Here is a 15169-nt window from a genome sequence, read left to right on the forward strand (position 1 = left end):
CACAGGTGGAATTTATAACATTAATTATGGCTGATTTCTGTTTAGGTGAGCTAGTTCCAAGACTCTGGTATTGTGCATGCTCACTCACTGTCATGGCTTACTGGGACACTTAATAAAATGTCTGTCATGAAATGGGTCTATTTGGTTTGACTGCTAACACACTGACTCAGGTTTGTAAAATGAATATATCCAATTCGTAAAAATACAACTGTTAAACAGCTTTCACTGCACAATACACACATACACAGTGACACACATAAACACACCCACATTGTGTCAGCTGCGTCATTGCACCTTGGTTTAACATTGAAAGAGGAAATCCCAGCCCGAGACTGAAGTCCGTCAACCGCACATTTGAACAGTGCACTTCCTCATACATGTGCACTTGCTACTTCAGTGCTAAAATTAACGGCCACACTGATAAGCTGTGGATGAGAACACTTTAAGCTGGAGTTTATTGATTAAGAAATAAAGTAAAAGGCATAACATCAGCACTGGATCCAGTGGATAAATACATTTTTTTCATCTTCTCAGCCAAGACAAATGGACAAGACATCACAACAAGCACAGGTGGTGAGTGTGTACTGTCCGTTAACCATGCTCTTTGTGTTTTGAGTTCACGGCTGCAACACTTATTAAAATAGAGTCAGCTGTGTGTACCTGCCATTTCTATGCCCACTTTATGTATTTGTTGAGATCAGATCTGATGTATATCAGGAATGAAGGTGCAATATTCTGTGCAGTCAGTGGCAATTAGTATACCAGAACATAAACATTGCACAGCGTAATATAAAGACATTATACATTTGACATACTGACATTTCCTGTAAATATCACATGACAGGAGAATGGAGAACTTTGATCTCAACACGTTCACTTTTACTTCCTGTGTAAGAATTACAAGCACACACCACTTTGATGTTGATTCTCCGGGTGGTGGTGTGGGGTGGGTGGGATGGTTATTATAGTGTGAAAGTTACATCATGTATCTCTAAATTGTATCCTTATTGCCAGGGTCTACTCCTTTTCACTATCTACATTATGCCATCAGTGGGAGAGTAAAACAAAAACACAGGGTTTGATTACTTTATTATATCAGGGTGTTTGTTGCCACAACTTTATTAGTAGTTAGTAATTACTTTGTGGAAACTAATGTCAGATAATCTTAATAATAAATAATCTTGATGGGGCTTTTAAGTGGTAGAGTTAGGGGACCGTTTACAAGTGGTTAAGAACTTATTTGGAAAATAGAAATTTGTGCCGTTTGCTGGTAATGATGTTAAGAAGGTTAAATGTGGAGTCCCACAAGGGTCATGGGGTTATGGGGCGTAGTTTCAAAGAAATCTCAAGTATGTTACATTGTAATTACCACCCACTTACCAATTTGCAGACCTGTAAAATAGTGATACCAAAGTGTCTTGAAACCTCATATAGAATATATGAAGAGAAGTATATTACTTAAGTACTACTAAGTTATTTACGTATTTAACAAAGCAAAGGACAATTTTGCTTGTCTTCATATTTTGTACTGTTCTCTTCTTCTTCTTTATGTTTACTGCATAGAGGTGTGGGACAATATGCATATGACTATTACTAAACCTGTGTATGTATTACAGAAAAGAGAAATAAGACTTATAAACAAGGTGGATGTAAGAAAACATACTAGCAGACTATTTATCAAGTCACATGTGGAAATGTGTTAAGATTTGGTTATTAGTTGTGTGTAAAGCCAGAAATACACTATTACCTGAAATTATATTAGTTGTTAATATTAAGAGTATATTAAGATCCATAGGATAGGATCACAGAAGGAAAAAATAATTTCAAAGTCTAAATTCACTTACTACATTAAAGTAGTTGTGTATTTCAATACATCAAGTGAAAACGTAAATGTAAAGATGAAAGTATGTATGGTTGAATTTTTATATGATTTGTGGAAAAAGAAAGGTGACGGCCATATGTATCTACAGTATAGTATAAGTTAAAATATTGAGTGAACAAAGCACTTTACAGTTCTGAGATAATAGTACTTTTCTTACTTTACTTATACTTTCATTTCTGCTACTTTATACTTCTACTCTGCTACATTTCAATTAGAAACATTGCACTTTTTACTTGACTACATTTTGCAATGACATCTATAGATACTGGTTACTTTTCATTTTTGTAGATTATTTTTCTTACAAAACAATGCTGAGGGAAGTGGGATAAAGTGTGCAGAGACAATGGGGAAAGTAGGAAAATCTGAATCTTCATTTCATTCATTCATTCATTATCAGATTGCAGTGTGAACTCTCATGGTCCTGAAATGACCCACATGCACAAAAGAATAATAACAAAGATGACACACAAACAATGCTGTTGTGTGGTCGTAGGCCTATACATAGAGGCCACTGAAGTCAGAATTTATGGTTTCATTCTCAGTTCATGTGCTGTGAAAGCCTGCACATTTGTGAGCAGATGATAACAAGGACAAGGAGAAAAGGAGCCAAATTTTTTAATTAGCTTTTTTGTGGTGCAATGGTTGCTAGGTGTGTAGTGGGATTGTGGCAGACAGATTTCATCCAAACTTTCAGGATGTCAAGGACTACTTTTAATATCAGCGAACACGCACAGAAAGATAGCAGTGCAGAATTGTGATTAACGTTGATCTAGAGAGATGTAAAAGTCACATGAACTCTGATGACTGAGGTCACATTGCAGAAAATTAGATCTATGTCGGATTTAGGTAGTGGCGGTCCTAGCTTGCATGACACCCTGGGCAAACCTCGCCTTCAGCACCGCAAACTTTTTTCTTTTTTTGCAGGCACTCATGCACCTATTGCCCATATGAGGAAACGCCCCTGGATTTAGGACAATTTATGAACATGGTCCAAATCAGAATGGAAAGAATCAGTTCCATGTGATTTGTGCTCACCTTTAGACAGACTGTGACAAGGAAGGTATAATATGGGCATTAATATAACAGAGAATACAATGACCTACTTTATTTTAGTTGCAGAGATAAGCTAAAGAAACACTGCAATTTTGTCATAAATGGGTGTGTCTGTGACGGAATCTGTGAATGTATTGTGTACTTACAGGTGTGGTCACTATAACCACCCGAAGCCATCTGTTCTTAGAAGTCAGTGATAAGCCAGAGAAAAGACAAGTGTGCACAGGTAGAAAAGCAGCCCAACAGCCACTAGCCACAGGTGCATTTTGATGGTATCATGTGCTTTTTCAGAGCTGGAGTAAGCTTTTACAGGCAACAGCAGGATCTGATTTGATTTACACCACAACATTAAAACCATGTGAATAACAGTCATCATCTTGTTACAATGCAATGTTCTGCTGGGAAACGTTGGGACCTGGCATTCATGTGGACGCCACTTGATGTACCCTAGTTGACATACCATAGTTGACTGATTTCCAATTTTGCACTAGCTTTAATGGAATAGTTCAACATTTTGGGAAATAAACTTATTTTATTTCAGAATAAGATGAAGATGAAAATTCTATCCTTGGCTTTAGCTAACTACCATTAGCTAACTAACACATGACTCAGTTAGCTGTTAAGTTAGTGCCCCCAGTCACTGCAGGATATAGTATAGAGGCCTTGACCAGGACCATGACTCTGGGACCGAGAAGACACGGCAGATAGGGACAAGGGAGAGATGAAGAATCAGAGAGGCGAGTGTGTAGAACCAGAATATTTTCATGTGACTGTTGAAAGACACACCAAGACTTTTTTGATGGGTTCTATTTTGTTTATGTTGAGTTTGAATGAAGTGTGCTGTACAAAGAGAGAGAAACTTGAATTCAAATTTTTTTTTGGTTGTATTTTTCTGTTGAGTACAGAAAATAGGTGTAAAAACCGAATATATGCCACATTTAGAGCTGGATCTACAGAGGGTTACACTATCAAATGCCTCTTGAGATGCGAAGTGGTATTACGAGACAGGATAGGTCGGGGCTAGCTTCAGTACACATCTCTGCAACACAGAATATAGAAGTCTTTGACATAACATCAACGCTGTTGATAATCTTACATACTGCCCCTGTAAAAACTCGGGGGAATAACCTGGTGAAGTTCATGACAGAGCCAGGCAGTTCATTATGTTTTTCTGTTACACAAATATAAAACTGACAGATGGATAACAGTCTGTCGCAGTAATTGTGCACAGCTTCCTGAAGTCTTGTCATCACAGTGGGGTTGTCAGGTTTGGTACCATTATGCCTACACACAAAACCTGGTCTGGACCTGAAGATGGATACCCTGTTGTTTGGTTGTTTCCACTGTTTACTGCCTGCTATGAGGATGAGTTCTACGTATCTTCAGGGCCGATAAGTGCTGGATGGATGAATAGACAGGTCAATCAATAGTCCCAACACACACTGTAACACACACCTCCCCCTAAAACCACAAACTCATTCTTACAAACTGACATCACCATTTTTACACACAACTAGGTAAAGTAATAAAATAATAAAGTTTGTTTGGTAGTAAAAACAATTTCTGCAGCATATCAAAGTCACGACTGTAACAATCCCCGGTTCCCCTGGCTGCATGTCGAAGTATCAGTGAGCAAGATACTAAACCCCAAATTGCTCCTTATGAGTAGTTGGAACCTTGCATGGCAGCCTCTGCCATCAGTGTATGAATGTGTGTGTGAATGGGTGAATGTGACAAGTGTTGTAAAGCACTTTGAGCAGTCAGTAGACTGGAAAAGCACTATAGAAGTCCATTTACCATTTAACTGAATATGGACATCCTTTATACTAACTAATGGGGATTGATCTGAGAGATGTCAGCATTGTGATCATCATCTAATTCAGGAGCTGTTTGCTTACTTCCAAATGGCAACTTTTTTTGGCCACAATTTTAGTAGCGACTGTATCTTTCAAAAGATAGAAAGAGTATCTTTCATCTTTATATGAAGAGCAGCAATAGTGGTGCTGCTTTGTACTGACCTTTCACATATCTACTGATGGTCTGACAATCAGTCCCAGTAAGTGTACTGTAGCATCTTGTTTCGTTTTGACGTTTCAGTAACAAAGTTTGACTCAAATAAACATTTCACCCATACATAAAAAATCAATGATTATCTCCTAAACAACTGAAGTAGATAGGGACTTGCTTGTAATTCAGTTCTCAAGAACTGAAATAATAAAAAAGAAATACGTTCTTTACACCCTTTTTTGAGCTGAAATATTCACTGTAACTACTTCACTGTAGATAAAAGCATTAGCGCGCACCCCACCTGAAGTGGGTGCACAAGCTTAACCATGCGCAGAGGGTGTAAATAACCTTTTTTTTAAATCTATTTGGAATCATGGGGCTTCCAGACACTTGCATTACACCGGACAAGCTGTTTGGTGCCCATCTACTTCAGTTTTTTAAAAGAATGCTGCAACGCTGTTTTGCTGGGAAGCTCCAGAAATGTTTTGTGGACCATGAAACTTCTCCAGACTTTTCAATCTGCATGGGGGTGAGTAGATATGGACTGAAATTTCATTTTTTTGGGCGAACAGTTCCTTTCATCTTGGTGGTGCTCTTTGCTTGGCTTTCAGTTGCAGCTCATGCTCATTACCCAGTTGTTCTTCAATTTTATCAAAACAAACAAGACACAAAACTCATCACTTCCTGTGACAGAGGATTTTTTTCTGTTAAAGACAGAAACTGACTGACTAAAAAGCAAACGTTTAGGCTTCAGAAACTAAAATATGGAAACTGCACTAATGACACAAGCAGAAAACAAACAATGTTTTACTAGTTCAACAAACTAATATTACAAATACTTTGTGTTATGCTCTGCTAACACTACTTTGAGGCATCCCACTTATATACTCATGGTTTATGTTGCTGGGGAGTTTCCCCATAGGACATTATCATGTCCTGTCATTTTGCCTGGCTATAAATAGTGGCCGTGTATTTCCATGCAGAACCAATAATGCTCACATAAATACAGTACATGCAGTATGAGTATTTAAACAAATTCTTTCTGTTGAAGCTGCAGCAACAAACCACAACAACAGTGTCTTAGTAAAAATAAAGGAATGGTATCTGTAAACTGGTGTAACTTGACATTCTAAGGCCACAGCAGAGCAAACAAACTAGTCAACCTCATCCTGTTTTTTTTATTTAGATGAGTTTTAAGTAATAGTTTTATAATAAGTAATGAGTCTGGGCATTCTGGTCTTATCTGGGTCGAAGAAAACTAACCTTTTTAGTGTGGCTTTAGTCAATGAAAACCATTAGTCTTTTAGTCTTTTTTGTCAACTTAATCTTTTTTAGTCATCAGTTTATTTTCCTTATCCTAACCAAGTTATTTAGGTGCCTAAACCTAAGCAAACCTTAGACCTGAGACGGTGTTGTCCTGCTAGGGGCGGTGCCAGATCAGAAAAAAAGCTTTTATGTGCCTTTCTTTTTTGGAGAACTTGTACAGTTAAAAATTATTTTGGGGGAAGGAGAAAAATTACACGAAGATTGATCCTCCACATCAGACCCACAGCAAAAGTCATAACAATCCAGCTACTAAAAAAAAATCGTGTATGAGGTTGAAAAAAAGAAAAAAACGTCTATGCACTTGTATGTTCTCACCCTTAGCACTTAAATCATAGCACTTATGTACTTAAGGTATCCTTGATAAATAGCAGCTACTTTGCTCAGACCAGGGCTTGAAAATTGTTTCTGTTTTTTCATTCTTACTTTATCGACGGTGATATGTTGTGGCTTCTTTCTTGTGACAAATGTACTTATTGTAAGTCGCTTTGGACAAAAGTGTCTGCTAAATGCCCTAAAGGTAAATGTAAATGTAAGTTGCTGAATGATAAAATGAAGTCCACATTGGACCAAAACTGATCATTCTGACCTGACAGTAGCACTACATGAAAGGTCAAAAATGTCATAATTTTTTGGAATCATCCTCTGAATATCAAAAGTCATTGCCAGCAGCTGTTGAGACACTGACAGGAAGATGAACTAACATCCTTATTTCTTTCACAAGCAACTCAGGAAATTAGACTAATCTTTCTTTCCAGATGCCAATCTATTGGTATAATTTACTTCTTAGTTTTCATATCTCTAAATGTGTATGTATTCTCTTTTCTTTCAGAGCTCAGCGCAGCCACTGTCTCTAAACACGAGGAGGAGTTTCAGCTTCTCATCTCTTCGTATCAAAAGTAAGTGGATCATAGGGTATTTGTGATGTAAAATGTCCTAATGTAGTTAGAGACACTGCCTGCATCTCAATTAGCGTTTTAATTATTAATAACTCTTTCATTATGTCAATGTGAAATTTCCACAGAAAGGCACAACAGTTATGACGGTGGTGGGTTTACGCGGCGCAGAGGGTTGCTGTCTTTTTCGTCAGTGCGAGAAGCATCGAGAAAGGGTAAAAATGACATTTTCATAATTCCCGTCAAGTCAGTCAGCTTCTCATATTGTCTTTGATCTGCCAAGTTGATAACAATAAAATAACCTGACAAATCAGTTTATTCCCTTATGATGAACACTAGCTGGTCACAGCTTTAGATGCAAACTTTTGAAACCTCTGTTTCTTTTTAATTTTTATTCCTAGAGACAGCCCTAGATGAAGAGGGTGCCTCACAGCTATGCAACTCTCAGGACCAGGTGAAGAAGACAGGCATGGATGAAGGTAACATGCGCATCAAGTGGACATGTCAAAGCACGACTAAATACTAAATGGAGCATAGCAAACTTTAAGGCACAGCATTTAAGTCACGCTTGCATTAGGTGACCGGTGTCAGCTTTTTCATTAATGCATCACAATTACCGACAGCTGCTTGGCTACCGGTGGACCAATCGTATTCATACAGGTGTACAGTACAACTTGACAAACTCTTGAACCTGATGCTTCTCACTATAGAGTGCCGCAGGTCTTTTTGCAGTCTGAGGATTTTTGGAAAAGATTTTAAGTTATACGACTAAAATAACATCTGTCGTTAACACGTGCTTAAGATATTTTCACATTTTGCTCTACGACATGAAATACATCAGTAAATACCCCACTTGTTAATTTTAAAGAGTTTACTTGTCTTAAAAAAGGCAGCTGCTAACAAGTGGCTAAATGAGACTACATAGATTGTCTGGGACAAACGTCATCATGCCGAACACAGACACTCATCTACTCACACAGCTTAGTGGTTGATGTTAACGTCATGTGACCTCAGTGTAGTTTGTTCATAGTTAGCTTTTTACTTCTGACGATCATATTTGCGCCTTAAAAATCCTGTTTATCGGTGGAGACTATCTTGCTGCACAAAACACGTATCATAAAGTATAATACTGATACACTCATGCATATAATATTTGCTGCTGCAGCTCCCTCCAATATCCCAGCCTCATTTTTATGTGCTTTGTTTTTTGTATTGCTAATCAAACTAAGATTTATGTTCATGTTTTAGACGGGCATTAGTTCTCCAGCAGGATGGGGGCTTTTTTTGCCATATCTAAATGTATCACTATATCCTGTAAATATGACAATTCCTTGATGTAATGGAAGTCTTACTGCCTTATTCTGCATTGTGTTGCTTATTAGCTTGCTCCTCAAAAACACAGCTAAGTCTGATTAGTCTTGTCAATGCAAGAGTTCCAAAAGAGCTTTTGTTCTAAAAACCAACCCAGGCTCTTAAAAAAGACATTACTGTTCTACTAATTTGCAACAGCCATGGCATTTTAAAAGAATGTTAATGTCGCCTGTATAACAATTTTAACATCAAAATGAGGAAACATTACAAATAAATTTATATGCAAAAGTTGCAAAATGTTCATAATAAATTTTTTGGAAATTTATTTTCACTGAAAATGTATTTGGATAATTTCACCATTGTTTGTGGTAACTAAATTAAGATGTTTATAATAATTAGCAAGCTAAAGGTGCAATATGTAAGAATTTGCCACCTGTTAAAATAATGCTCAAAAGAAACAAACCACCACTCACCAGAGTAAACACTAAGCAGCTGAACTCAGTTTGTAACTGAATTAGAGGAGCCACTTCATCAGCGGTGTTCTTCAATAGTCTGTGGGGATCAAGACAAGCGTGTCATTAAGTAGTTAAAGACACATCTTCAGGCAGGTAGTCCAGTTGTGGCGGAAATGAAAATCCCTGCTGCAGATCTGCCACGCCGAGACAAACCAAGTTAAGCCAGACGGGCAGTTATATGTAAAATGCTATTGGTATTCACGCAGGCCAAGGCTAGCTGTGCAACACAATGTTTTAGTAGCCTAAACCTAACCAACTATGAGACGCAGGATGGTCTCAGGTGACCCAACACTTCCTGTGGACTGGGAGAAGTACATGAACCTAAAATCTGAGAGACAGGGCTGTAAAAACAGTGCATATGTTTTATCCTAATAAAATACACAACATAATTTCTCACTTGAATACAGGTACAAGCAGAGGCTGCACACATTTCCAGCCTTTCTCTTGTGGTCCTGACTCTGGAGGTAATTTTCCATTTTGTCTTCTCCATTAAATTGCCACAAAATCTAATTAGGAGACTAAACTGAGCCAATAAGACACCGGATGAATTGTAAGTTAAGAGAATAAAAGAATACAATGGAAAAACACCGATAAATGTTTAAGATGGAATGACATATTGGTCGTTTGGAAAAGAATAAGACCACAAAAAATAAGAACTGTATTTAAATTCTAAGATGAAAGGTATATATCTGATAACTCAGATTTTTAGAGAAAGAAATCATATACAGCCAAGGGCGTCTCTTTGTGTTGAAAAGTGGTGGGGACAGGCACAAATCGGCTTCAACATATGTGGTTAGGTAATGTGATGAGGAGATCCAATGAATGATAACAGTTTTCCTGTGCGTGTTGTAGGCTGTTGCTCAGCATTGGTTCACAGTGTCAGCAGACGCAGATGACATTTAACAGGTCCCTTGGAAAGTAAAAGCTGTTCTTGTCTGCACTTCCTCAAGGACTTTGTTGTTGGTGGCCTGTTGAGCTTCTGTCCTCTTGTTGGCCTGCGGTGGTGGTGTCGCTGACCTACTCCAACAAAAGTTCATATTCGTTGTGTTCGTGTTGGTTTGTCTTCGTCTAATTGTCTTTAATTTGATGTGTGCTGCAGTTGACTGATAGCAGCATATATAGTGGCCGTTTTTCGCTCATGACTTGAACGCAGCACAGCCGCGGACCGCACGGGCACGCTCCCAGCTGAACTGTTTCACTCTGTGTAGCACGCGGACCGTGGTGAGCGCGAGCCTGGATGCTATGTCTGTACGGGAATGGAGACGATAAAGTTCTGCTGTCGTGTTACTGAGTCCCCTTACAGAAACAGCTCTACTACAGTGTTTGTGGAGGAAAACAGCAATGAGTGAAGCGGTAACGAGGAGAAGAAAGGGGCCCGGACTGACGAACTTTAGGAGCAGATGGAGTGAGTAGTGGACAGCTGACACAGCCGAAGCTATCAACATTCATTTATTTACGTAGATTTGGACCAGTTGTGTGAAATTAGGATTTAAAGCCCACGAAAAACAGTAAACCGTAACATATGGACATAAAATCTTACGTTACTATTGAACCGTGTCTTGTTTATTGACAAATGTATCTTACCGTCGCATACCTGTTGGAATATGTGCAACGTTGACCTGTCTCGAGCAGGTTGTGCCTACTTGTATATCCGGGTTCCAGGTAGGAATCAACCCTTAATGTAAATAGGAAGCTAGTCAGACTTAAAGTTAATAGTTTGCATTAGTCCTTAACATACGACCCTCCGTACTATGTTTTTGTAGTTGAATACTGTGGGCAAATGCATTGAAATAAAGTGCAGCATGGTGAAACGTTAACCTGCCGAATTGAATAAGGCACGCCAGTGATTTGCGTTGTAGCCCTGCGATTAACGAATGCTACCTCAGACGACTAGGACGTCAGCACGAATTCACGTATGAGGCTGCTGATGGACAGTTTGGTAGGCTAAGATTCATCGATTGGCGGCAGGTGCATATTTTAATTTAGATTTATGTATTCCCGTACCCCAATAAAACAAACTATTAACAACCTGTTCACTGTGTCTATTGGCTGTGACAAGTGGCACCTACTACACTTAAGCATGTTTCCTAACTTAATAACTAAACGTTTTATTCCATCATCTCTTAGCTTTTTTTTTTTTTTTTTGATTAAACTGTAACATTGGGATTACTAAAGCCTCAGGAACTGAGATTACAGTCCAAAAAAGCTCTCTTGTTGCAGCACGTTAGTAGGCTAATAATATCTTTTTAACACATCAAACTCCAGGCAAGAATGTGGCCATTTATGAAACATAATTTAGAAGCTAAAAACTGCTATGTTGGGGCTATAACTTGTAAAATAGATAAACAGGTAGGTTGACAGATTTTATTTGAAATCTGTAGGTTTGCAAGTTTTCGCACTGCAAATATCAGAGCAAGATTCAAGCAGTTTTAGTTGTGCCTTTGTGATGGCGCCATTCCTTTTCTTAAAGAACTGACTGGTGTTGAAACATGTTCAGGAGCCTCAGGGCACGAGGCTGTTAAACTTCCACCCACATCATAGCTGAACAACAGTAGCACAACTAGGCAAAGAGTGTAGGCTTAAACTCTGATATAGTTGTCTATATCAAGAATAAAAATTACACTTAAAGCTAGGATAATTTTGCTGTATGTTTTTATGTTTTTCTGTGGCTAATTGAATTAATGCTGTGTGACAGCAAGCCATTGGGTGTGGAAACACTGCCATTGCTATTGACACAGTAGAACAACCATGCCCTGTCAACAGAAGTTGTGTATTGCAGACTTGGAGAAGCCTGTTGAATGAGAAGTGAAACGTCTTCAAGAAGCTTAAACAAGTCCAGTTGCCTACGATACAGCACCTAGAATTGCAGACTTGAGGCTTTCGTGAAAGTTATTATCACAAACCTGGAAGGTAAGCCAGAATGAAACCTGGACATTGTCCAGTTGGATGCTTCATTTGTAAGATACACAGTGAAACTCTCTTTCTGTACTGTATGTGCTCATGAAGCTTTTTAACTTGACACATACATTTAAGTGGATGATAAATATGAAATCCTCTTTGGCAGCAAACCAAACATCACAGTGACAACCACAAACCAACAAGAATGCAGTTTGTGGTCAAGTGTAACCAGTTTTGTCTTAACTGATTGACTTGAGTTAACAGCTCCAGTTTCTGTGTAGCGATCTTCTCTTCAACAGACACAGAGATTCATTTTCTTGTATCAAGAAAAATATAAATGGGCTTTTCTTTCTATGTACACTAGAAGTATTAAAGGTTTGGTTCACGCAAATAACTTTTAGAGCCTGACCAATATAGTTGTTGGCTGATATTATTGGCCGATAGTGATATATCACAGATATTTCAGTATCAAAATATATTGTCATATTGCCAATACGAAAACTCTTTTTTTATTATTATTAAAAAATTTTAAACAATTACAAATATTATTACATCTACATAAAACGTTTGAGAGGTTTGGCATAACATCAAAAAAAATTTATTGTATGAGACACAAAGTCACAGCTACTCTGGATAATCCACAGGAGACACTGTCCTCAGTTTTCAAAAGGACTCTTGGTAAAAAAGTCTTTGCAGATATGGACTTTCCCGGTCTTCTACTGCTCCTGTCACTTATCTTCTAGAACTGCTCTTCGCTGCAAGAGTGTCTCTAAGCTCGTTACGTGGAGCAAACAGGCTTGCAGTCTGCAGGGCGGGCTCCTGCCAGCCGCTGCCACTGCATCAGCTCCTCCACTGGCTGTTTGCTTTTACAAACCTATTGCAAGAAAAACACAACATCAGCCCATTAACACGAGAAAAACACTGAGCATACAATGAATAATAACGTGTCAGTTATGTTGACAGTGATTTTTGTGGTCCTGGTCATCTGCTGGACAACAAGAGGGAGTGAGATCGGTGGGGCCGGCAGCCGAGTGCCTGTTCTCGGCTGTCCTCCAGTGCCACACCTCCCTGGGTGCCATGGTACTCCCACTGTCCAACCAGAGGGAGGGAGCAATTGCTACTGGCTATTGTGTTGTTTTGCAATTTTACATTCATTGCCAAAGACAATTTATTAAATTGGCTACTATTTGCACATGCTTAGACTACTTTTATTTTAGCATAGAAGGAAAGCAGAATTTGCCTACCACTAAGAAAAAGTGAAAGGATATGTGTACGAATAACATGCTGTATACTTAAGAAGCGTCGATCCCTGAGTGCGACGTAACATGGACAGGCAGGACGGTGGCGAGCGGAACAAGCTACTTCTAGCGTGAGTTGTTCAAAAACCTTCTTTTTAGTAAACTCTGTGTACACAAACAATGTTCTCACTGCTCGTGTTCATGTGTAGAGACCCTGGTGATACTACGAGCAAAGTTTAATGTTGTGTCGAGTCTTCTTAGTGTTTAAAAATAGCGATTTTGATGCTACCGTAAAGTTGCCCCTAGCACGCCATTGAAAATGATTTTGATCCGAAAACGAAAATACGGTAAATCTTAAAAGTGGCTTCTTCGTTGTAATTATGCTTTTACACAAAGGTTTGACTCGGGTTCCTTTACAAAAAAAGCCTAGGTTGCATTTTGGCCAGAGTTTCACTTTAAGATTTATTATTGAAGGACATTGTATAAGTCATCTTTTTCTTAGTTATCACAATATTCAAAAAAACTATCATATTGTCTACTATTTATTGTGATGATTTCGTACCGGGAGTTTTTGGTATTGTTGCATCCCTTTTCTTTACTACAAAATAAACTGAACAATTCAGGCCTAGAGGTAATGTGTTTTTTGAAAATTCAAGCATGTAAACCTATTCTAGTAGATGCCTACAATAAAAGTGTGAATGTGAAAATGAACATAATAAGGTCTCTAAGTTCCCCTAACATGAGATACCTTAACACTTCCAAGTAACACTGGAACTTGTGACTTTCACTTTTACTTAAGCCATTTTCCAAAAAGGTATCTTTCTGTTCCTTTTCTCTCTCCTTTTATTTTGAGTTCCCTTTTTGCTGTGACATCTAAGAGTTCACATTTGTTGCTCTTTACTTATTTCATGTCATACTCAAGTCTCTTAAGTGAGCAGTATTTTGAAAAATGTGAAATAAAAAGTGAGCGATATCAGTCGATCACCGAACTGTTGTTCCCAAGTGAGGTTTACTGTCTCAAAGTTAGCCCTAAGATGAAGAGAATTTATTCTTTAAATTGTTAGATCATGTTTTTTCCTTAAACTATTTATTTACCATCTGAAAGATGAGGTTGGCAGTATTTTTCTGTTGAAAGTTGACTTTTCCACATGACTTGAATGCAACACAAGAATGAAACTCATTTCGTCACAGTCTGAAGTAAACAAATGATTCAGCTGTTAGACTGCTAGTGCTGCAATATACACAGAGAATTACCAACCTGTGTAGCAAAACCTCTGTTGTTGACAACAGGGAGATGTTAATAATGGTTGCTCTAGGACATTACAATTTGCCTTCCAAATAAATGAGACTGTACAGCTCTGGGCAGCTCTGGGTGGCTTAATCTGATAAAATAAAGATCATATGCTCGACAATGACCAGAGCCATGCAGAGAAATCATATATCTAATGTTAAAATATAAAGCACAGACATGATCAGAATGTTACCTCGTTTCTTCTGCAGCTGTCTGTTCTGGAGCACCTACTACATGTGTGATATAAGTCCACGTTGATGTTTCTTTGTCCGGGGAGTCGCCGCCCATCACTGTTGAAAAGGAGCACATTTTTGTTTCTGCTTTTGTGTTGGCCAAGTGGTCTCAGTTGCTTTGTTGAAGCAGGTCAGTTTCGGGTAATTGTGTACCTGAGGGGTGTTTCAGAAAGTAGGATTGCTGATGTATGTCAAACCTACCACAGTAAACCAAGCCTGTATGCAGGATAGAGCACTAATACCTGACCCCACCCTGTTGGGTTATCAAATAAGTGATAAGTGATATCAAGTGATAACTGACAGGCTAATAAGCGATGATGGACCTACTGTCTGTGGTGGGGCTATATGTTCTGTTAAGTGCTTGGTTATTTTTGTGACAATGCTTTGAAGACACAGGCTGTTTGTTACCTAAGTATTGTTGCGGCAAACTTTCATATGGGATTTTGTGTGACAGGGTAAGACAAACTCGGTACTTCAGTTTACATTAACTGTATCAGGCTCAGTTCGGACGTTAAAAACACA

The 15169-nt window shown here is 38.5% G+C and overlaps 1 protein-coding gene across 3 annotated transcripts in view; it reads left to right on the plus strand.

Moving 5' to 3' along the window:
• The first annotated feature begins 336 nt into the window (after window positions 1-336).
• The window catches only part of dennd2da (DENN/MADD domain containing 2Da), a 31862-nt gene continuing 17029 nt past the window's right edge, over window positions 337-15169 (plus strand). Inside the window, exons 1-5 of one of the 3 annotated variants that reach the window (XM_073470151.1) lie at window positions 467-573; window positions 7098-7164; window positions 7290-7376; window positions 7563-7640; window positions 9395-9451. In XM_073470151.1, the coding sequence (XP_073326252.1) occupies window positions 544-573; window positions 7098-7164; window positions 7290-7376; window positions 7563-7640; window positions 9395-9451 (319 nt within the window). In that variant the 5' untranslated portion in view covers window positions 467-543. Of the gene's footprint in view, window positions 574-7097; window positions 7165-7289; window positions 7377-7562; window positions 7641-9394; window positions 9452-9934; window positions 10393-15169 lie in introns of those variants that run through there. The other 2 variants (XM_073470152.1, XM_073470153.1) reach the window with 2 other exon arrangements.

The sequence above is a fragment of the Pagrus major genome, chromosome 7, assembly GCF_040436345.1.
Source record: "Pagrus major chromosome 7, Pma_NU_1.0".
NCBI classification, from domain to species: Eukaryota; Metazoa; Chordata; class Actinopteri; order Spariformes; family Sparidae; genus Pagrus; species Pagrus major.